General features: G+C 37.1%; 1 protein-coding gene across 1 annotated transcript; it reads right to left on the minus strand.

Moving 5' to 3' along the window:
* Window positions 1-762: 762 nt before the first annotated feature.
* Window positions 763-23,727, minus strand: LOC128530537 (periphilin-1). Its single transcript, XM_053504541.1, has 6 exons — window positions 23,396-23,727; window positions 16,733-16,818; window positions 13,400-13,626; window positions 10,696-10,748; window positions 8,553-8,660; window positions 763-2,942 (listed from the first exon to the last, which is right to left on the minus strand). Exons 1-6 carry the CDS (start codon window positions 23,429-23,431, stop codon window positions 2,739-2,741), a joined length of 714 nt encoding a protein of 237 aa, XP_053360516.1. The 5' UTR covers window positions 23,432-23,727; the 3' UTR covers window positions 763-2,738.
* Window positions 23,728-25,250: the final 1,523 nt, after the last annotated feature.

The raw sequence follows: 25,250 nt of genomic DNA on the forward strand, positions 1-25,250 counted from the left end.
ATGTTAAGATACTAAAATGATGCTGAAGTGATGCTACAACCTCAAAACAACTGAATATTAATATTTTAACAGTTTGACAGGAGAACACAATAAGCACAACTTCTGGCCTTTACATCATTTTGATAAAATCTTATTCCTGGGCAAACAAAGTTGTCTGTAATTACACTGCTATTTGACACTGCTTATTTTAGAAGCTTTAAACTTCTATGTTTTAAGCAAAGAACGACACATAGTCACCTGATTTTTAAAAGATATGCATCACTTAATGTCTGCGATACATTCATTGAAACAGGACATTATGTAATGAGCATGTTGTTAAAACAAACCTGTGTGGGGTACTGTAGTGTAAGCAATGTGATGAAGTGGAGCAATAATGTTACAAAATGTAAAATATGCACAAGTGATTTGTGTACAAGAGACATGAGGTGTATGTACTTTGTTGGGAATTTGTTGGTTAAGTGGAGTATACCTGCACTATGATAGCGAGCTGTCTTCATGTATTGAAGTGAAACTACAGCTGGGAGGAGAAGTTTCTTATAATTCATCTATTACTGTATGCTAAATCTGTGTGAGGTGGAGTTATAGCGTTTTGAAAAATCACACAAAATTCACACTTACATAAACCACACAATTTTGGGGGAAAAAAGAACAAAAAAACATGCACAAAGTAGTTTCTATTGGTGTGCCATACTAAAAAAAAACTATTTTTCCCAAAACTGAAAAAATGGAGTCATTTCATTTTTCTGCCAAACTGTTTATTCATGCTGCTTAACCGCTCTTCACGCAACATTTGACCATATATACAGTACATCTGTGGTCTCTACAGTTTGTAACTTGTTTAGAATCCCAATCGAAAATGTGATGAATATAACAGCTTGTATGTGTGTGTGTACATATATTTAATTTTTTATTTGTATACAGTACAAAGAACTTGTGCATTCTTTGTTGTAGCGTTATTTCTCTTTTGAATTTATTGAAAATTTTAGCGTGAAGTGCATCATGGCTTCCAAATGCAGCAAAACAAGCACTAGTGGTAATGTTGCAGTTGTACATTGCAATTTGGCATTTACATAATGACCAAACTGCATACGGTCTGGATTCAGAGAATGGATCCAAACTTACAACCCTAAAATGTTTATGCTATTTTTATTATTTCTGTTGCTTTCCAATTTATTGTTTGGTAAATTACAGTTGTCTAATCATTTTTTATTTGAAGGAGAGACTAAGATTTGAATAGTAGGCAAAAAAAAGGTTTATAAGACATAAAAATCATAAAATAAATGTTATTAAATCTAGTTTTAAAGTCATATTTACAATGTGCGTTAGACAGATTCATTCAACATTATCCCTGTGCAACATTGGTGCAACATTATTTTATTAAACCAATGTAATTATCAAACTAAATAAAATGATAACCTAACATCAATCATGGCACAGCATCCAAAATTAATATTTCAAGAATGTTTTGTCAAAAAACCCTGTTGAAACGTTTACTATAGGTGAATTGCATTCATATTTTAAATAATATATTTTTATTTATTTATGGTAAAATCCAAGTAGTTAAACAAAAAGCAAAGCAACTGCATTATACATACATACACACATAAAAGCTTTTAAATATTTACTTAGGCAGAACTGAAAATATTGATTTTCAATGTTCACAAGGGTTCACTAAAAGTGTTGCAACCTCATGTATTTTTACAGTAAACTTCTGTTTCCTATTTTGCACATGTTTCAAGTATTCTTTTTAGATAATCCATATGTATGGTATTTCAATAGAAATAAATCTACATTAAATAGATAATTAAGAACAAATGAGTATGGTCAGGCATATATCCTGGTGTGAAAATAACATCCTTTCCTATCAACGGGAAGACAGCAAAACAGACAGAAAAGTTACTATAGGTTACACACATTTCATAATGAGCCCTAAAAACATCTACTTTTCACAAGACTTGTTTTTAATAAAAACTTCATACCACTGAGGATCAAAGCAAATAATTAGAAAGTAATTACATTTTTGGGAGCTATAAACTATTTTCACTACAACAGAAAATAAAAATATATCCCTGTGTTTTCAGTTCTGTACAAAACCTCGTTAATAGATATTTTCAATTCTTCAAGAAAAACTAAGGAATATAATTTACAATAGCACATACAGCTGCCTTTAACCCTAAGATTTATGGAGAATCTTTTGAATTGACCTTAACTGTCTGAGGGTATAAAACCAACTGAAATGGTAGTTTAATAAAATCTGATTATCGATGCATTTTACCAACAACCTTGCATATGCATATTATGTTGTTTAATAAAAATCTATGAATATATTGTTAAACCTGTAAACCAAGACAAATCAGCACATCTTAGCTTATTCTGAGTTGTTTTGCAAGCAGATCTTTAACACAGATTTATTTTTTATATATATATATTTTTTTTAGCACCCACGATCCTTACACAACAACATGTGTGGTCACAGATTTTTCTTCCTTCAGGTAGCTGTGGCTGAAGACTGCCCTATTCCAATGGCGCTGCTTTACAAAGTCCTCGATTCAAAGAAGAATTCCCACATAAACTTATATTCTGCATGTAGTTGATCATTTTTCCTCTGTGGATACTGCGTGAAAAAGTTTGAAAGCGGACATTTATAGCAAAATTTACAGCAGGAGTTTCACAACCCTCAGATCAGTGTGCGTGTGTATCTGTGTGCGTGTGTATGTGTGCGTCGTTGTGTCACTGTGTCAGTGATTTTGGGACTGCGGGGGTGGGGCAAGCTCCCTCGAGTCATACTCTTGGATGAACTGCTCCATGGCTTCCACACAGCGCAGGCCGATCTCACGCAGGTTCTCCCTCAGCGAAGACTGGATGGGTCGCTCCAGGGACGGATCTTTCGCTACAAGCATTTTTACCACCACACCAAATGTGTCGCAGTCCTGTCGATACACCTGCAGCAAACATACACACACACACACCAAAACTTTAGTGTTATTGGGTTTTATCTAGGTAATAAGCAATTTAAGGTTAAAAAGGTCATCAAAGGTTTATCATTCACGCTTGAAAGGTGATATAGATTACTGAATATTATACCATGACATTGTTGAATTCTATAATATCATCAGAACGATTCATTTTTCTATAACAACATGGCTGTTACAATAAATCCGGCTATTACATAAATGACAGGTTTAAATATTAATATGCTCTTTTTAATGTAATTATTTCTATAGCAACGGGTAATTTACAGGGACTTGTGTAATTGACACTTCAAATAATCTTAGGCTAATAGTAAATTGGTAATGAACATGTGTTAGAGAGGAACAATATATAATCAGTGATGTGAATGTTTTCATAAGTAGGCCTTTTTTTAACATTCAGAAAGAGTCTTGTAGGTCAGCGCTTTGTAACCGGCAGAAGGTTTTCACCAAGGGAAAGTCACCAAGACCAAAGAGTTTAAGCTTTCCGATTTCTTGGTATCCTGACAAGCTGCATTTTTTTCTTTTTAACTTCACAAGAGAGTAAAAAAGGAGACGTTGGTAGAGAATATATTTATATAGAATATATTTATTTATTTATTTATTTATTCTTCCTGTGTAATTGAATGATTGATATGTATGATTGAAGTGTAGCAATCTGCTTTAATTTAAATTTTATTTAAATTGAAACAAAAAAAATTTTTATATGATCCCTCTATTTTCACGAACTAACATAATTATAAATATAAGAAATTTTAAACCCTGAAAGCAAATCCCAGTAACTACCTGAAGTCTGAAACTCATGGACATCACCGAATGCTGAGTTTCCTCCCTTGAGCTACATTGCAAGATCTTTATTGCAGTTGTCTTCAGTTTCTGCTTATTTTGTCTTCCTTAAGTAAAAAGCAGTTTAATTTACTGAAGGTTAGGTGACTGACTGCCATTTAATAAGATTTCCTTGCCTTGCCCTAAAAAGCTCTTGGGTTGTTTTTGTAGTTTGTTTGGGTCCATCTGTGCTGTTTTGCAGAATCTGAATAAATTTGAGCAGAAAGTAGAACTCACTGCACTGCATAATTCATCTTGCTACATCTATCAGGAGTCACATCACCAAATGAACACCAGTTTCCCAGTTCCTAGCCATACTGTACGTGCTTATGCCATATGTTTCCACCATGTTTGGAATGCTTTTAAACATGAGACCGTCCTTTCCCTGTTATTTCCTTTTAGTTATTTTGGTATCTTCTGTCCAAAGTATTGTATATCATTCTAGAACAAGGTAAACCTTTTAAATGTGATTTAGCAAAGTCTAACCTGGTATTTGTGTTACACATCTGTATTTACATCCATGAAGCTATCTTTTGATTGTAGACTTTGACATTAATACACCTACCTCCCCCAGTGGTTTTAGTTAGTTTTTAGACATGGCTAGATGTTGTGAAGGTGTTTTTCTTCACCAGTAGAAAAAAATTCTGCGATCACCCATTTTTGATGTCTTTTAGATATTCCTCCAGGACCTTTGATGTTGCTGCTCACCAGTGTATTCCTTCTTTTGAAGAATGTACCAAACTTTAATTTGGTCATAGCTAAAGTTTCTGCTCTCTCTCTCTCTCTCTCTCTCTCTCTCTTTAATAGGTCCTTCACGTGCATCAACACCTCTCTGGACTGCGTATAGAGAATGCCTGTGAACATCCACCAAATGCAAACACTTGAAAAATAAACACCAGACCTAACAGCTGATATGAATTATTTTACAGAAACAAGGAACCAGGCTGCACCCGGCCATGGAACTGTTTATCAGATCAGTTATTTGTCCAAATGAAAATGAAGGTAGTTGTAAAAGAGGCTATAATTTCTAAATAGTTAATTAAATACTTTCATCAAAAAAAGCACAAAGTCTTAAAACTTTAAAACTATTTCTGTGTTAAAGCCATACTGATGGTGTACAGAGGCAAAACTACAAAGATTGGGTCACTGTACAAATACTTATGGACCTGCCTGTAAATTGAACAGCATATTTCAGGCCATTCAGTTCTAACAATGTATCAGAATTGTACCAGACTATGTCACACCATGGATTATTTCCCTAAAAAAAAAAACAAAGATAACTATATGTTACTAAATAGTGAACACTTTAGTGTAATGAAAGTGTGACTAACAGTGATCAGAAACTGATAGAAACCTATAACACCGTCGGATCAGGTACAACCTGCCATTATTTGCATAAAAAAAATCTGAAGTTGTTTCTAAACAATATTTTTATGTCTTTCAGTGATGGTAATATATGAGGGGCATTCAAGTCGAAACGAGATTTTTGATTGTGCAAAATGACAGAACATGTTGATGTAAATAATGCACTAATTTTATTATAATGCATTAATACACTAATGCACTTATCCCAATGTTTCCCTAGGAAACTCCTTTAATAGTCCGAAAATGTGGAAATGGCTTGGGGAGAGGTCAGGACTGTACAGGCGATGTGGCAATGTTCCTGTAGAGTGCAAGTGGTGTTGCTGAACTGTGTGTCCACTTCACACCGACAGATGAGTTTCTTTAGCAAGTTGGTGACACGTTATCAAGCATTAGGCGTTGCACTCGCTGGATGTTCACAGGAACGACTTATAAGCGTTTCACTGCATATCGTACTGTGTATGACTGTGTATGTGACAAATAACATTAAAATTTGACTGCGGTGGACTCTGAGCCACTTCAGCTGGGATCGTCATTCTCGGATGTCCGACCATCTTTAAATTGTTTGCTCCATTCAAATGTCATCACTGTAATGTGCTTTTGTAAATCCTGATCAGTTATATGTCTCAGTCCCAGTTTGACTTGAATGCCCCATAGTATATTAATATACCCCACATGTTTCCCTGAGGGACTGTGGTCATCACTCTTTGAAATTACTCCACATTTTTCCAGGGTGTTTTTCAGACAAAACATCTGTTCTGAACATTTTTCCTTTTTCTTTTCTGCAGAAGGGGTAATCTCTAAGCAGGCAGGCTAAAGATAGCTCTGATGAAGCGATTACACACACAAACACATACACACACACACATAATTTCTTTTTGTGGAATTATGAGAGAAGAACTTTGGGAATCATTGCTCTTGAGATGATGAAGAAAAAAGCAGGAGTGGGAGAAGACAGAAAGAGAAGCACAGTGTCCAGTCATAGAGGGTTGCGCACACTCATTCACACGCAATTACACACATTCACACACACAACTCTACTCACAGTCAAACACATCCACGCAAAATTACTAATTCACAAGAATTACTGAGTGACCTTTCATACAATTTCACACAACTGATTGCCAAAAGACACTCTTGCTCAATCCCATGCTATATCTCAAATATTTTAGATGTCACACTTGTACAGTTACATTACCCATTTTATTAGGAACACCATACTAATATTGGGTAGGACGACTGCATCTGGAAGGCCTTAGTTCTTCCTAGCCTAGTTTCCACAAGGTGTTGAAAACACTGGTCATTATGTTGACCTCATGTGCATCAGACTTGTCAGCTGGATCCATCACTCACTCGCTCAGTGACTGTATTGATTTATCCCGTACTGTATATGAGGTCATGGAGGGGGCCTTAAGCCTATACCAGTCGACATAGCCTATCCCAGGAGACATCCTAGGGGCAATTTGGGAACGCCAGTTAGCCTAATCTGCAGGGCTTTGAACTGTGGAAGGAAACCGCTGCGTCCAAATGGACACATAGCTCAGATGTGGGAATCGAACCTGGACCCTTTAGGGCGATAATGCTAAATACTATGCCACCATGCCACCCACAATCTTTTATTGTATCCCAAATGTACTTTATCTGGTGACTGGAGAAAGCAGCAAAGTGCACTGAACTCATGTCATTTCCATGAAACTAGTCTTTGTGACATAGCACATTATGGTGCTGGAAATATCCACATGTGTGTGGATTCAAGTACCTGACAGCAAATTCATCTGCATGTTGCTGTGTCTTTTTCCCCCAGTCTTTAACAGTCCAGTTTTGCCACTGTGGCCTCAGATTCCTGTTTTAGCTAACAGAATTGGAACCTGATATTCTACTCGTGTGGCCCGAACACCTCTAGCTTCGACATGTTGTGCATTCTGAGTTGCTTTTCTGCTCAGCATGGTTGTAAAGAGTAGCTAATAGAGTTACTGACAGCTTGATCAAAAAGACATGTTGGCAATTCTAATACAATCAGCAGTTTATAAAATACTCAAAGCAGCCCATCTGGCGCCAACACCCGTGTCATAGTGAAAGACCATGTGTTGCTGATATTTAATGTAAACATGAACTGGAGCTCTTGACCTGCAGTTGCATGTTTATACTGTACGCGTTGCGCTGCTGCCACATGATTGAATAATTGCATGCAAAAGCAAAAGAATAAAATAATTCCTAATAAAATGGCCAGTTAGTGTGTATTGATACACATTGTATCCAGAGCAAAGGCGATGACTATTGAATGCAAAAAAATATGACATTCTATTTTTATATGTTTCCTGGTGTGACGTTCGTAATAATCAGTGTTATGTAAAAGCATTACACGGCAAGTTACATAAAATAGCACAGGATGGTGCAATCTGCACTCAGTGTAGATCTTTGATTTTAGTGTGTGTGTGTGTGTGTGTGTGTGTCTTCGTAGACAGCAGGTGGCGACCAGATCACCTTAGCACCTCAGCCTGACCTGTGCTATGTAGTAAGATCAGACTGTGTGTGCGTGTGTGTGTGTGTGTGTGTGTGTGTGTGTGTGTGTGTGTGTGTGTGTGTGAGAGAGAGAGAGAGAGAGACAGAGAGAGAGAAAAAGAGAGAGAGTTTTTTTTTTTATATCCTGGTGAAGACTAAATGTCCAAGCGAGGAAAGGTATGTATGAACATTTAACCTTGTGGGCTGGTCCTGATGATGAGACTAAATTTTATATAGAAAAATGCTGGATCTTTTATAAATTGATGAATAAAATCTTGTGTTTGGGTTACAAAAGGATAAGGGTAGGGTTAGATTGAGCTATAGGCATAGCTGAGTTAATAATACCATCAGTGTAAGGTTCTCAGAAGAGTAATAGGGCAACCACATACAGTACATGTGTTTGTGTGTGTGTGTGTGTGTGGAGGGGTGGGGGTATTAGGTGGGCTGGTGGGTGGTTGGATGGGTGAGTGTGTTTATGCGAAACGGCTGCATCTACCTGCTACGACACCAATTCAAAACAGCACCTACTGTCGGCCTTGTGGTAACCATAGAGATTGGAAGACAGAGGGAAAAAGAGAAGCAGTGTGTGTGTGTGTGTGTGTGTGTGTGTGTGTAGTGTAATTTTCATTCTGCTGTCTGAGTCATAGCCCCCGTGTGCTCTGCTTGCTGTTCACCAGAGCAACATAAAAAAAAAAGTCTTGGTGCAGGATTGACTAGCAGGAGTGAAATGCTCTCACTCATCAAGGCAGTTCTTCGCCTGCTACTGGTAATAAAATGGATTTTTTTAAAAAGAAAAGAAAAAGATTTGATGTGCATTTGTACAATAAAGCTGTTTCGTCTTCACAGGCCTTTTTTTATCTACTTCAATCTCATAGTAACACACACACACTTTACCTCCTCTATCTCCTCTCTCTTCCTTTGGATGGCTCGACTTCTGGCAGCTGCACGAGTTACAGAGGACAGAGACTCCCTGCCACTGCTGCTCTGCTCTTCCTGCTTGACCTGAGGGAGGAAACGGAAAAAGATTAGGCAAAAATTAGGCAAAATGTGGCCACAATTTCATTAATTTAAGATCTTCGAGTACAAAAAAACAAACTGAGACCTTAACTAAGTGAATTGTGCATGTAAGCCCTCTGCCATCTGTACACAAGATGAAACAGATTCCCTCTGCGTCCTCTCCAGGGCTCTGAATGATAGTGGAATCTAAAAGATGACTACATTCTTTTAAAAAGCCGATGTCTGGAGAGATGCTTGCAGTAACTGGCAAAAGCTCGCTTGAAACAATGAAACAAAGCCGTCTGAGAGTGCTTCTGTACAACTGCTCTGACCTCAAGAGCACCCTGAAATCAGCGGAGGGCTGTGATTGGCCAGCGATTACTTCTTCATTATGGCACGGTGCTGCAGTGTTGATATTAGATTGAAATTACGATAATGTAATAACATTTAGAGAAACGCAATGCTCTACTTGACATTTAGTTTCTGCTCGTTTGGGGCAGAACAGCGTTGAATAGCTGAGATGGTTTTATTTTAAGTCGAGATGCATTATATTCTGACATGAATTCAGCTTTTTTTTTTAATAAATAAATAAATGTAATGAAAGTGCTGGTGTGTTTTATACAGGTCAGCAAGGACGACCATCCTGTGCATATATAGAAATTTGCATTGTCCAACAATAATGATTGTATTTTATTCCTTTTCTACAGTGTACTCAAGGCAAATTTCCATATGCAGAGGATTGACCCCTCAGGCATCAGGAAAAAATTATGCCATTGTTAGCGTGAACAAATTTAGGATATGTGGTTCCATAATACAGTATAAACAAATTTTCTCCTGTTAGAGAAGGTTCATGTCAATATAACACCAGAATAAGATTATTCTTGTCTTGACAGACTTGATTTCCAACATATGCAAATGATGTTGGACTAGAAGTTCATAGGGAAACATATTTTTAATGATGCATACTTTATAAAAATGGCATTACTGGTTCAAAAGTTTGCTTCTCGTCGGCCATGTGGAAGGCCCGGGGAACACGTCCTAGGACTGAAGAAGCTATTTGGATGAATAGTGAAGTGTACAGTATCTACCTAACAAGAAAGAAGGCCAGTTGATATGACTCAACTTGATACCAGATATACAGAAAGTGCCAGTTCTCTAGTCAGTTCTCTGGCTTGTTAATGCCAGAGGTCAGAGGAGAATGGCCAGACTGGTTTAAGTGGATAGAAAGGAAACAGCAACTCATATAACATCTCTTCAACAGAGGTATGACGAAGAGCATCTCTGAACATAGCACGTCGAACCATGAAGCAAATAAGCTACAGCAATAATTTGGCCTAAACAACATGAAAGCATGGATGTATCCTGTATTTATCCATCCATTCCAGCCAGTGGTGGTGTAACGGTGTGGGAGATATTTTCTTGGCACACTCTGGGCCCTTTAGTACCACTTGAACATTGATTATTGTTGTTGACCATGTCTATCCCTTTATGACCCCAGGATAACACTCCATGTCACAAAGCGAACATCACAATGACTTGACTGTACACATATGGCCTCCACAGTCTCCAGATCGCATTCCAATAGAGCACCTTCGGGGTGTGGTGGAACAAGAGATGAACTTGCAGCCACAAAATCTGAATATGTGAATATGGACCAAAATCTCTACGACTTTTCAGCACCTTGTGGGAGAATTATTTATGGCGGTTGTGAAGACAAAAGTGGTGAAAAGGGTCTACCTAATGAAGAAGAGTGTACAGTATATGAACCGTCTGGAATCGGATTATTATATAATTTAAGTTATGTACAGCCGTTGCACAACCAATTGTTGGACACTGTTTTTAATTTCAGGCAGCTGCATGTAGTAGTAAATTTTCCCACACAAAATACTTTGTAACAGTCTGTCTTGTCCAGTCTGAACCTCATTAAGGTGACGCTGATTTCTGAAACCAGCGCCTCCTAATGTGATACAATTAGTAGAGACCGAACATCTCGCCTCAGGTTCGTTCCAACGACAAAAAACACATTTCTGTGGTCACTTACTGTAAATGATAGTGCAGGTCTCTCTGAAGCCACTGAAGATGACCGTGAGCGTTCTGTGACAAAAAAGAAAAATTGGAAAAGAAAGTGAAGCACATTTGACATTCATACATCCGTATTTGTTAGATTTAAGTTTTGTAGCATTTTGCAGACATGAAAGCACACTTATTCACAGCAACTTACTGATGTGCTTTGTCGAAAAAAAAAAAAAAAAAAGAAAGAACATTAGGTCTACAAATGTCAGCAAGCTGAATTGCTGATCGAGAAACGTTAGTAGAGAAAGAAAAATACACAGAGCCAAAAAAAAAGTGACTTTTTAAATAAATTAGAGCCCATTTTAGTGCATGACGTAAAAGGAGCTCTTTAGTCTTTGTGTAAAAAACAATCAGTTTGGAGGAGCCTAGAGAAGTTCTTTCTATCACTAGAACTCCTTCTTGCTGCATCTTTGGCCTCAGTTCAAATAGGTGTCCTAAATTTACACTGTATTATGCGCTCTTTCATTTGATCAGGGGCTCAATTAAAATGATGTGAAAGGAATAACCGAGGCTCCTTTAAGAGGATCTGCAGGGTGCGATTTGGAGAATTTGCCTTGCAACATTTGAATGTTTGGGCTGCTTGATATATACTGGCTCTTTGCCTAGATGCTTAAATTCTCTCTCTTTCTCTCTCTCTCTCTCTCTTTCTCTCTCTTGCTTTTTTTCATTCGCTCTCACCCTCTCACACACAAAACACCTTCATTTCTCTCCCACTCACTTACAAAAAACATTTGAGCTCATCCTCTCTCTCACTGTCACTCTTTAACACACACAAACACACACACATGTATACACACACATACACACACATATACTGTATATTTAAAAATAGCACAAAGACAATGACTCACACTCATCTCGGCATATCTCACAGGCACAATGAGCAAACAAGTGAAAGAAAGAGGAACCTATATAAAAGGTTCCGGTCTACTCAGTCTGTGCCATTTTCACAGATACGCAAACAGCTCTCTGATACACACTCCAGGCTGTGAAAACAACTCTATATAGGCGGATACATAATGCGTTTTCGTATAGTTTCAAATTGATCACGAGCAAAAATTCAATCATGTGCAAAAATATACATTTATTGATGTGTCATGCTCAGCCAAACGACTGCAGGGCCGTAAGATTATTCTCGGGATACATTTTTTTCGCTGAAGAGCTGTTCACCAGTTCAACAATTCATTGAGCTGTTTACCTCTCCAGTGATGCAGCTGTGGTTGATGAGTGCATAATGATGATGAGAAAAACAGCTAGGCAAGAAGCAGGTGGTCGCTCTTGGTAGTAATAATGTGGTAACACTACCACCTAGTGTGTATGATGAGTTGCAAGACAGCGGTAGGCAATTTTACATGAAGCATTTACAGTATATATTTATGGTAGCAATGTTTTTTATTCTGTACTTCATCACTAATTATATTATGTTGAAAGGCAATTGCATAAAAAGGTCAACCTTACCATGGGGGGATCAGTAGGTATAATCCATTGGGTTCCTTCTGATCCATACTGATCCACTACAAATATTGTATTTGCTTATATTGACTAAACCTTCCTTGTAAACGGTAAAGTCCAATGCAGAGCTTGAAAAAGCTTACAAAAATAACAAAACTACAAAAAAAAAAAAAAGCGGAAAGGCATAGGAAAAATTTCAGCATTAACTGTGAAATTAATAAGTTAAAAAAGATTTTTTCATAATTCCTATTTCAAATAGTAATAATCATTACATCCATAAAGCTGACAAAATGCTGTATATTTTTATTATGTTAATGATGACATGGATTTTAAGAATTTGTTGAAGAGATTACATTAAAAGTTGCAAAATGCATATGATTTTGCTGATACTAGGCTTGTCCACTCTCTGAGATTTTTGTCTACCAACATGTGTTCAAATGTCACATCTGTAACGTTGAAAACACCCTTAACAATATATCTGCTCAATTCTGTTCATCGCTATATACACCAGCTTTTAGGTTATTATTTCTTTGCGTCATCTAAATTTTGCCGTAAACATTTCACAGTAACATATTTTTTGTTTCTATTATATGACAATAAGGCATGTACATTTCCAAATTAGGATGTGTTGATCACTGATGGAAAATATACAGTATATATGTTTTTATGCACCAGTCATAACTTGCCTGCATACATTATTAAAACTGTTAGCACAAGACCATGCTTAACATGTCTAGGGTTAATAAGTCACTGATTTCTTCAATTTGCCACTGTGTAAGCATATCTAGCTTACTGTACAAACTCACACACATAACAAAACAAATCTCAGGAAAGAATTATTCTCATTGACTCACCTATCATTTTATTAGGAACACCTGCACCCTAGTATTCATGTAATTATCTAATCAGTCAATCATGTGCTAGTTGTGTGACCTATACAATTATGCAGGAACTTCAGTTAACATTTAAACTTAGTCATTTAAGTTGGATGGATGGCCTACAACAGCGGATGACCGCATTAGACTCTAGTTCTATGAACCTGAGTCTCCATAATAGACATACGTAAGCTCACCCAAACTGCACAAATTAAACCAAACATCACCTGATGCATGTTATTTGACCTCTCGCTTCAAGAAAACACGCTTGGCTGATTGGTCAGTTGCATGAACGAGCAGGTGTGCAGGTGATCCTAACACACACACACAAACACAGGGACATACCTGGTGTGCTAAATGCTTTTTTGTCCTGTACTGGAGAGGACATGCTCTTCTCCAACCTCTTTTCCAAACGCTGGCTTGATGAATGTGCATTTTTGTGTCTCAGCACCAAGTTTGGGCTCCGAGATCTAGATGGAAGCCGAAGATTGGAGCCTCTCTGGAACCGATGGAGTCTCAAGCTAAAACCAGGCCGCCGGGAAAAGTAGTCTTCTCTTGGCCGGTAATAGAAACTGAAGTAAGAGAAAAATCATATTGATGTGAAAAGCTGCAATAATCAGCTCAAGATGAAGAACACATTTCACCCTGCCATCCATCTCAACAGCTAACATCCTTTTTTTTTAAGCTTGAATGATTAAAAATGAATTATTTTTTCATATATATCAATCACCACTTTTATTTCCTATCTCATGTTAAATAATAAATAATACATGTGTTTGCAAATATTTGTGTGTTCTGACATAAAAGGAAAAAAACAACAACATCTGATGAATTTCATTGCCTAGACTAGGAGTTTTTTTTCTGCTGCATTTTTTTTCTAAAGAAAATTATAAGGAGAGAAAAAGATTGTAGATTGTAGGGTTTCTAGTGCAAACTTTGTGTAGATGGACTCTGTGTATTGCTCTATACAGTATATGGATTTCTGCTTCACGTTAATGTTAAACCAATAGAATGTCCTGAGAGAATTATAAATCAGTTAATTAAAAAAAGATTTTGTATTGCTCAGGGGACATGACAGTGGTTTTGGCATATATTAGAGTGTGTAATTATTATATGTGTGTACACACACCCACACACACAAACACCCACACACACACACATATACAGTACTGTGCAAAAGCCTTAGGCACCATATTAAATGCTGTACCAAATTTGTTATATATGTTTATCATGTCTGCATAATTATGTACAAAATTATTCAATGTTTCCATATATGACTTAAATTTTTTTAAATAAATAACATTACAGGAGAACATATGCATGGCTGTAAAGAAAAAATATAGTAAAACACAGGCTAGTTTTCAGATGGAAACAAGACATCTAATGTACGCTCCTGGGATTTGCATGAAAATAAGAAAAAAAGCGAGTGTGACAAAGGTACCAGAAGAACTCATATTCTCCAGCAAGCTCAGTAAAACCTAACAGCTGTTTTCTTATAAAACTGCACAAATCTGTGTCTAAAACTCCTGATTTAAATGATGAGTTCACTCCAAATAGCTATTTTTTTGTTTATTTTATTACTCTTTATTGCCCTTTATTGCACTTTATCGAAGTTTCTTTTATGCAGAAATATTTTCAAAAGCTTTTTTTGCTCATGCCATATTTTTATTTTATATGCTCAAGACTTTTGCACAGTACTGTAAGTAATATAGTTAATAGGTTTTACTGAGCATGCTGGAGAATATGAGTTCTTTATATATATGTAGTACAGTGTGTCACTGTACATATGTACAGTATGTCATGATTTCAGTATTATAATGTCCTCTCTAGCATGAAAATTATTTAACATAAACTTCATTACCGGGGAATGTACTGCTGTGATGATGATAATAATAATAATAATAATAATAATAATGATGGTTTACCACTGAACCATTATTTTTAGGGCAGCATAATGTAAATATTATAACATTATAAAAATAATTATAACATTAGCTAAGAATAATGACAATAGCTAGCTACATCGATTTCTCACTTGGGCTTTGTCCCATTTCTCCTAGGGGTCACCAGATGGACTCCAGATGTTTTATACCAGATGCCCTCCCTATCACAACCCTCGCATTTACTAACCGGGCTTGGTTTCATGAGCTCAAATCATTGTTTAATAAGACAAAGAAAAAAAAACTTAAAGACTAATACAGCTTTTCTTTTCTTTGGTGTTTGGCTACTGATGAAAAAAATTGACATTGTTATTGTTTTTTAATTTCAGTTATGTTTATTTTAAAGAAAGATTTTAAGAATAGGCCTTATTGACCTGTAAATGCAAATTCCTGGGTTTTGCTTCCTTTAAAGGTCTGTATCTTGGAAGAGCTCTTCACCTAGATCGAAGTAATAAAAACGTCATGACGTCCTGTGCTCCAGCCTTATTTGCCTTTATCCAAAACAATGTACCTACATGTACTGTACTAGACGCATATAGTTGAGCAGGTGGAGTTCTACGGCAAACCCTTGAAAACCTTTGGCTCATCTGCCGTTTATAATATGAGAAAAAAAAGAAGAATGAAGACAGACTATTCCCCCATCTCACCCTTTCCCCATGTCCCCTTGCAAATCATGTCCCACAGTTGGTCTGGTTGTAGACTTCCTCAGATCTCCAGCAGTGACACACAGACCAGAACCATAAATGCTGACAACATAGAGCTCAACATGGCAGATTATTACTGTGCACCCTACAAACGAGTATAACTACAGTGCATGTGCAGATATTCAAGGTAATTTTACTCAAAACCATTTACATTTAAAAACTTTTTGCATAGAATGCAAAGAGACTGGCTGGTTTTTAAAAGCGACCTTTTACACCTAGTTTGTGACTGGTACGTAATTCCAGGTCATGTGTACTTAAAGACAGGTATCAAGCAAAAAACAAGGTTTGTAATCAAGCAGATTTAACTAGAGATATAAATAATTCCAGTTTTGGCTGAAAGTTTCACAAGAGATCATGTGATGACTAATTTAGCTGTCTTGTCAAAAGCAGGGAGACAAGAAACTCCTCTGCAATGACGTCATAACCGGCTGAGTAACATGCTTCTTAATTTAAATTTAAACTAAGAACCTTGCAAATTATTTATAGGATTTAATTCTAAGAAGCTGACTGTATTTGGCTTGTACTATACTAACCTACATCTGGTACTAAAATGCAGAAATCATCAGACCTTACTGAGACAAAATGTGTGTGTGGTTGTGGTTGGGAGTTTTGGACATTACCTGCTTTTTCCATTTTTGTATTGGCCAGGGCTAGGTGTAATGATACTGTACGTGTGTTGTTGCCCTTGTTTGCACATTTGCACACACACTTTATGTTGTCCTTTTTGTTGTCCTTTTGTCCTTTCGTATAGTTCTTAGATAGTCTTAATAATTAATGGTGCTAATTTGTTGTCTTAGCTAGTCAGCTAATTCTCTAGCACCTTGGTCCTGGACGAACGTTGTTTAGTTTTACTGAGTACCGAACTGTATATGGTTAAAATGACCATAAAAGTCTGTGACTTGACTTGAATAAACAAGCTCTGAAACCAGTGTTAACTTGGTAGGGAAATATGTGATCATAAAATTAAAAAGTCAATATTTGCTATATTTGCTAAAAAGTGTATGAAAGTTTGTGGAAATCTGTGTATGACTTACCGAGCACACTGATATCTTCCTCGAAAAAATGGACGATTGAATCTTGTGGGACTCTTTCTCACTCTCTTAATGAATCTTTTCTTATCCTAAAAAAAAATGCAAAACGTTATGGCAAGAGGTAGCAGTGGTTAAGGCATTGGACTACGGTTCGGAAGATCCCAGGTTCAAACCCCACAACCACCAAGTTGCCACTGTTGGGCCCCTGAGCAAGGCCCTTAACCCTCAACTGCTCAGATGTGTAATGAGATAAAAATATAAGTTGAATCTACCAAATGCCTAAAATATTATAGTACACCATAGTTTTATAAAGCATGCATATACTTACAGGAAAATAATCAACAGCATGTCATCATGCCAAACATTTTCTTTTTTCAATAACAACACATTTGTGTTTTCCTCCCTTTATATCTCAGCAATTAAGCAACGATTATATAATTGTATTAATCTGTAATGCAATTATTATCAATTACATTATAGCAGCTATAAAACTCCACAATCTCTGTTTTTTTTGTCTCTCTCTAAGTTTGTTCTTCAATAGAAAAGAAAAAAGATTAACTCTAATTATTTAGCAGGCCTTTGGTTTGGAGTGCCCACATTATGACTTAATAAATAAGTTTGATTGGTTAATAATCATGTTTATGCAATGACATCGACGCTAGTACAAAAGACCTTGTTTTTTAAATCACTGAATCAGAGACAATGTTTAAACATCATCCAGGAAATCAAGTGGTTCTTCTTTATACGTCTTTGCAGTTAATTCTGAACTTCTTTAATAATGTAAGGAGATATATTAAAAGATACACAGCAATGTACATTTTCTTTAATAAAGAGGTCATTGCAGATGTGTTTTGCTCAGCCACCTGTGTACATTTGGTAGTTAATAAAAGCTCCTCACGCTTTCTATATTTAATCAATTTGAGAAACCACAAATGACTCAAACCACAAGTATTTTGAGTGCTGGTGTTAGTGCTTCATACCGTATATAGAAAATCACTTCCTGTCCATCATCAGTTTGACGCAGTGACATGACATCATGTAAACAGCCTATTGCAATATACACACACCACAGAAAGGTCATTATGGCTCTTCATGGCCTGGTGGCAAGAAAATCCAGAGGGAATGCATCCCATTGTGCAACTTAAACCTATTGTGTGCAGCTTCCAACAGCCTTCCAATTTTAGGCCTCTGATGGATTTTTACAGGCTGTAAATGATGCCTATGGATTTACCAAGGGTGATAAATCTACCTAAATCTGTCTAAGGTTTTCAGTAGTAGTTTATGGTTGGAGTAATAAACAAGCAAAGGAGAGGCTAAATCTAATGGGATGTTAAAAATGCAAATATCAGTATGGCAACATACTTTTGGCCAGTTGAGTTGGTCTCAACTGGGTGTCATGGACCCTAGTGGTTACCACCTGGATTACCACTGTTCTGAGCCTGGGTTGCTATGTGCAATTACTGTGGTTTCACATAGTCTTCCTGTGTTTGTACAGGTTTAATTCTCCATTTTTGTCCCACCTACCAAACACGTTCCTGTTGGTGAATTTGCTTTTAGGTGTGAATGTGTGTATGATGCCCTGTTATGGACGGGTACCAAATTGAGGATGTATTCCTGCCTCAGCTCTCCAGTTCGCAGGCTATACTTGGATTCACCACAACCCTGACCTAGATGAAGCAGTTACTGAAGATAAATAAACAAATCTCTCAACTTCAACCAGAACTTCACATACAGGACTCAACCAATTGGGCGTGCTGTGTTTCCATCACACATGGGTTGGAGCACACCAAAAACCAACCACACTGAACATTTGCACATTTACCAGGACCATTCCATATACTTTATATAGTTGATTTATACAATTTACACTTTTTTTTTAATTTTTATAGATTTCTAGTGAATACTTTATTTTATTGGAACAAATCAGTTACATGTTGTAGCTTTCATATTTCACATTCTTTTATTCACATTAGCTCTTCTTATTTCCTCATCTAAGGTAACAACAGTAATTTAAGCATTTTACTGCATAGCATACTGTGTATCTTTGTGTATGTGACAAATAAAAATTTGAATTTATGATTTAAAGAAAAGATATCAGACTAAATAAAATAATATGTAAAGCTTAATGTAGCCTCATTATTTCATACCTTGATGTTTATTAGAAATAACACCTGTTTCTGAGAGGAAACGCAGTTAGCTGTGCCTTGCCACAGTCCCGGAAGAAAGAGGGGTAGGCAGGCACCTGTTAAGAGTTTCATATTTGCCGCAGTGTAAATTAAATAAATTAATACATAAATAACATGAGGAAATGTCAAACAGATTGAGAGAGCAAAAAATGTTATTTATGCTCATTTCATATGTAGATTAAGACAGAAGTCAGGCCCAATATGAAAGGAAATAAGTGTGGTGATGACTTGAGAGCTTGTTTTTGCTCTCATTTTGTAAGTTTAAGCCAAATTTTGTATACCCTCAGACTGGGTGTAGAACTAATACGTGATACTTTCACTGACAGAATGGAACTTATCAGCTGCAGTTCAGTCAGCCGCTCTTTCTGAAACTGGGTTTATCTAGCTGCGAATCAATTTTACGGTGTAACAGTCCTAACAGCACCTCAACCTTCAATACAAAGCAATTTCACTCTTACAAAGAGATAATTTAAAATAAATAAGCAACTAAACAACAAACTTGTTGAGTATCTGTGTGTTTTTATATTTACACAAAATCGGCAATTAAAATGTTTAATGCAATGCAATAAAGCATAAGGGCAAATAAAAATACATTTTAAAAAAGGATAATTATTATTTTTTTAATAATAATAATTGTCTTTTTTCTCCTAGGGGTTGCCACATCTGATCATTTTGATCCACGAGATCTTTTTAAAAAAGGTTTAATTTCAGATGCACCTCCTGTCGCAACCTTACCATGATCTTACCAGACTTACTGGGACCAGCACTGTATGGAGTGCCTAGATTGTATGGGGCATAGGGTTAAGGGACCCATGAGTGGTGACGTGGTGGTAACAGGGCCCAAACCCCAGAAAATAATATTAATAATAATGGTTGGAGTTTTCATCACACAGAGACTGTCAGAGATGAATTGAACTGAATTGAACTGAATTGAACTGGACCAGTAAGCTAATTTGAGTCATTATAAAAGGGTTGTTTTTAAACAGGTAGACAATTAAAACCTCTTACTTGTGTTCAGAGTAATGCACTCTATGCCCCCAATAAAGGTGTATTCATTCTAATATACAATTTTAAAAATAATTGCTCCTTAAAGATGCTGAATCGGGGCAATATACAGTAATTGTTCCAGGAGGCACGATTTAATCTATTATAAAACTCACTTCAAATTGGAAGGCAATCAAATCCACTTGCTTCATTCCACAGTGACCTCCGCAGTGAGGCTTGTACAGTGGACACTACAGTATGTATGACCTATCACTCCTGAATAGAGTAAATCTAGTCTCATTAGATATTAGACTACATGACCTTTTCTATTGCTCCACAGACATTTTTTTCTGGTTAGCCTCACTAACAAGTGGTTTTCTTATGACCACACCTGTTTATTTACAGTCCTATGACTTCTTATCACATGTGTGTTTGTGTGTATGTGTGCGTGTGTGTGTGAGAGAGAGAGAGAGAGAGAGAGATAGATAATAAATAGCTGTGATTACTACTGCCAATTTTTACTAAGCACTTTCACCAGCCATTTAAGTCTTTTTCATTTATGACCATTTTTCCACATATGTTTCACAATTTTTATGGTTAAATACTATCCTTCCAGGATTTAATAACATCCAATAATTTCAATGCACCTTAATTGCTTTCTTTGCTTGATGCAGACCAATAATTTGACCCTATAAATAGCAGCATTTCACCCACTTAGTGTATAACATAATTCATAATATGTGAACAATTAAATAGTTAAAACTCTGAGCAGGTTGCTATGAAGTCATATAAGTGGGGTTGATATTACCCGAGATTTGAAACCTCCAATTTACAAAGTATTAAAAATATATTAGATATTGACAGACCCAGTAATTTGACTTGCAATTATTTTTAAATTCAGCAGTAAAATGAATTAATCTTTATAGTAAGTACAGAGGAAGTTATTATGAATTGATATATTTTAAGTGGGTTTGGTTATTTATCAGTTTGAAAAACATCTGTTTTATAATGCATCAAAATAGGCTACTGGTTCAAATATAGTGGCAAATCCGCTGCTTTTAAATGGCAATTACTTTAAATCTGTTTGCTAAAAAGGAATTGTCTTTATTATGGGAATGGAGTGGGACACTGTGAACTGATGTAAGAGGATTTGATTGTCCACCAATTTATAATGGATCAAATTAATCTAGTAATTAGTCAGGTATGTTGTCAGATTCAGTGACTTTAAAGCGTAATCGCTTTGAAACTCTTTATTACAATTAATAATTTCTATTCAGAGTAGGTCACTGTGAATAAAAATGGTTAACATTCAACTTTTACATTAATTTTACACTTTTTTATTTTTACAATGTAAGGGATTATAAAAACATTTAGGCTGTATAGTTCTAAAACCATTATTATTATCACATATTAAATCCATTATTGTGTTTTTTTTTCTTATTTAAAATGCACATTTTGTCTGTCATTTATACACTAAAGCCCTGATCTGTCAATGCACAGACTCTACTAGACCTCTGAGGGTGATCTGTGGAATCTGGGACCAAGCTGTCAGTAGTGGATCCTTTAAGCCCTGTAAGTTGTAAGATGGTGTCTCCGTGGATCAAACTTGTTTTTTCTGAGCAGCCTACAATTTCTCGAATCAAATGACATCTGGAGAATTTGTAGGCCCAGTTAACATCTCAAACTCATTGTTGTGTCTCTCAAACTATTCAACTATTAATAGAGTTTCCATGAAGAAGTGTATTTGATCAGCAACATTGTTTAGTTTGGAGATACGTTCCAAATCCACATAAATGGCAGGACAAATAGTTTCCCACCAAAATAATTGCCCAAAGCATTATACTGCTTATGCCAGCTTGGCTTCTTCCCATAGTGTATCCTGCTAAGGGGCACACACATACATACAGTACACAAACCCAGCCATCCACATGATGTAAAAGAAAATGTGATTCATCAGACCATGCCACATTCTTCCCCTGCTCCGTGACCCAGTTCCAATGGTGTCCATTGTAGCCTTTTTTTTTTTTGCAGTGGAGATGGGTCAGCATGGGCATGTTGAATTATCTGCGGTGGCGTAGCCCCTACGTAACAAACCACAATGCACTGTGTGTTCTGACACCTATCCATTGGAACCAGCATGAACATTTTCAGCAGCTTTAGTTGTTTAATTGGATTGGACTATACAGGCCAGCCTTCACTCCCCACACGCATAAATAATTTTTATATCCATCCATCTAGAGTAGGAGCCTCTGTAGTCCAACTAAGGCCCTTTTTAAAACTGTAGTAGGACCTCCAGTCAACATTCATACTAGAATTTAGACAATTTGGAAACTCCAGTTAGCCTAATTTGCATGTCTTTGGACTGCTGGAGGAAACCCACCAAGCACAAGAAGAACATGCTAACTCCAGGCAAACAGACTCCGAGGTGGGAATTGAACCCAGACCCTGGAGGTGAAAGGAGACAGTGCTAACTACTAACCCACCGTACTGCCATTAATGATCCTTAGCCACCCATGTTGCTGGGTTAACCATGTGGACCAGTGTTCCTTCCTTGGACCACTTTTTGTAGGTCCTGACCAGGAACATCCCACCAGAGCTGCAGTTTTGGAGTTGCTCTAAAACTGACAATGACCAAAAGTTGTCACAACTTGGTCATTGTCAAAGTCGCTCAAATCAACACATCAACTTGAGGGACAAAATGTTCACTTGCTGCCTAATATATATATATATATATCACTTATTGTAACGAAATGTTATTCTCTTGACCTGTCAGTGGTCGTGATGTTATTGCCTGTCGTTAGAGGTGCTTTGGGTGTGGATGAGGCTTGCTTTCCGCTTTCTAAAAGCCGCGCCCCTGAAATTTACGTGCGGCTAATGACCGTGCTCTCAGGAAGAGCGGCTGCTCCACCGCAGCTTAGAAAAGCTGCAGCAGCGTCCTGTAATATCCACCGTAAGAAAAACAGACCCGACTCCAGCGCGGGCGTTACCGCAACCCTAATATATAGGACATATATAGTAACATTTTTTTTGTTGTTGTTGCTCGAGTCCGTATATCATACTTTCACTTTCACTTTAAATAGTCTGTGAATTGAAATGTTCGGTTTCGGGTCGGTTTATTTATATTAAGCGAGGCAGGAATATCAATACCGCTTCTAAACTTTCTTTAAAAATTAGCGAGGAGTTTTTATACTCAGCTTCCGCTTGGAGTCTTTCGTACCGTTTGCTGAGCCCCAGTCAGTACACACTACTGCTTATAGACCAGTGTCTCACAGTGGGTTGTCTTATGGAAAAATAAATAAATAAATAAATGCTACTGTAAGTTTACAATGAAAAAAATACATAACACCTAGAAAGCTTGTTTTTTTTTTAGTGAAACAGATGTTGCATTAAGTGAAATGCTGAACTAAAGTGTACAACTTTATTTAAAAAAAAAAAAAAGAAAGAAAGAAAGAAAGAAAGAAAAAGCACTGCTTAGAATAGATCTGAAGCTACATACCGTTTTGTGAGCAGATGAGGGTCTGGCTGTGTCCATACTGTCTGCTCTGTCTGCTGGTGTCAAACGCTGTCACTCACAAGCCCAGCACTTTTTCGACACGATCAGGAAGTGTAACGAAACCCTTCTGAGCCGCTTATAAATTTAAAGGGTGGACTATTGCACGATTCATGACTGACCCTGTTCAACTTTCTCTTTCGGTTTTGAGGTTTTTTTCCCCCACGCACACACACACACACACACACACTTGCACACGCACCGGCCCAGACCGCATTCCTTGATGCCGTATCCTAAAGTTCGGCGCTTTTTGCAGATCTTCAAATGCGGAAGATTTCTGTGGGTGCGCGTGTGCGTGCGCGTGCGCGCGCGTGCGGATGTGAGTAAGTAAAGTAGGTAGCTGGTTAGACCTTGTGTAGTAAAGAAGTATTTGGTTAGACTTTGTGTCAGTCGTGGAAAAATAACCAAACAATGAATTAATTATTCTTTATGCAAGTCTTCACACACACACACACACACACACGCAAAAACAAAAACACTGTATCATCATGCCACATATCATGTCTGTAGAATCTCACTTTTTTAAATGAAAAAACAAGGATATTTACAATTATATGTACAATACAAATTTCTTACTCATTCATCATCTATATGGCGAGCCTATCAAGCCTATTCCAGGAGACTCCCTCACTTTATCCTATATACAGGCTCACGTGGGGCCTCGATCCTCTCCTAGGAGACTCGGGGCATGAGGCCAGGGATACCCTGGAAGGGTTGCTAATCCATCGCAGGACACAAACACTTAAATGCGGACACACTATGGACAATTTGGGAACCCCAATAAGCTTAATGTGCATGTCTTTGGACTGTAGGAGGAAACCCGAATACCCAGAGGAAACCCACCAAGCACGAGGAGAACATGAAAACTCCATGCACGCAGACCCGGGAAATCCTGAACCCGGACCATATAGGTGCAGAAAGTAATAACAAAAAAAAAAAAGTAAATAAGTAGGTTACACATTTATTGCTCAGAAAATGTAAATACTGTACTGTATGTAAATATAAGTTTTATGTTTTTTTATTTACCACTGGGTGGCAATATTGCTTCCCTTTTATTAGGATAGAGTGCTTAAGTTGATCTATCCGCCTGACTACCAGAAAAAAAATTCAAATTACTTTTATTTTTCCTTTTTCCAATTGTTTGAAAGGCAGTGAGCATATTTTTACAATATGTTGTGTCCACCACACTGGACAACGGAAGTTAGTATATCTGAAAACGAACCATGAACACAACAAGATAATTACAAAGAAAATATCAAGAATCAGTATGAACTTGACTGGAACTAACAGATCATTGTTAGTGCTGTGTTTGTATTTTGGAACTTTTTAGTGGTGATTGCGAAGCAAAGCACTACTATTGTTATCTCTCAGGCTTAATTTTCTTTTTTTCTTCTTCTTCTTTAGTACAAAAGTTTGGCGCGTAACTAGTCCCGCACTGTTTGTCGTAGACCCATGAATGCAGTGTCAAATCGTGCGCCTTATTCTGGAATGGGGTGCTATGACTTTTTTTTTCACTAGAGATTCCAGCTTGACCATGGGTAATCAGCTGCTCACCAAGGAGCAATTTGAATTCAAGAAACTTCAGTGGTTTCTTCCCTTGAAGCTGGCAATCATTTCTGTACTGAAGTTTCTTTTTGATGGCCTGGTCCCCTATAATGTTGCACTCCTTTGGAATTTTGTTCTTTATTAGAGTTCTAGTTCCTGTCAGCCCCTTCTCCACCAGGGTGTTCAAAAGGTCGACGGTCGTAAAGTACCGGTCAAAGAACAAGTGGGTTCCTCTGGGAATGGACTCAGTCAAATG

This window comes from Clarias gariepinus, chromosome 9 (assembly GCF_024256425.1).
Source record: "Clarias gariepinus isolate MV-2021 ecotype Netherlands chromosome 9, CGAR_prim_01v2, whole genome shotgun sequence".
Lineage (NCBI taxonomy): Eukaryota > Metazoa > Chordata > Actinopteri > Siluriformes > Clariidae > Clarias > Clarias gariepinus.

What these genes read in the sequence shown, in the direction of transcription:
- LOC128530537 (XM_053504541.1), bottom strand. Translation starts at nt 23,431, where the DNA reads ATGGACACAGCCAGACCCTCATCTGCTCACAAAACG. An exon ending in AAAAGCATTTAGCACACCAG is followed by an intron (nt 10,749 to 13,399) that starts GTATGTCCCTGT and finishes TTTTTGTCACAG; the next exon opens with AACGCTCACGGTCATCTTCA. An exon ending in AGAGAGAGGAGATAGAGGAG is followed by an intron (nt 2,943 to 8,552) that starts GTAAAGTGTGTG and finishes TGTTTGCTGCAG; the next exon opens with GTGTATCGACAGGACTGCGA.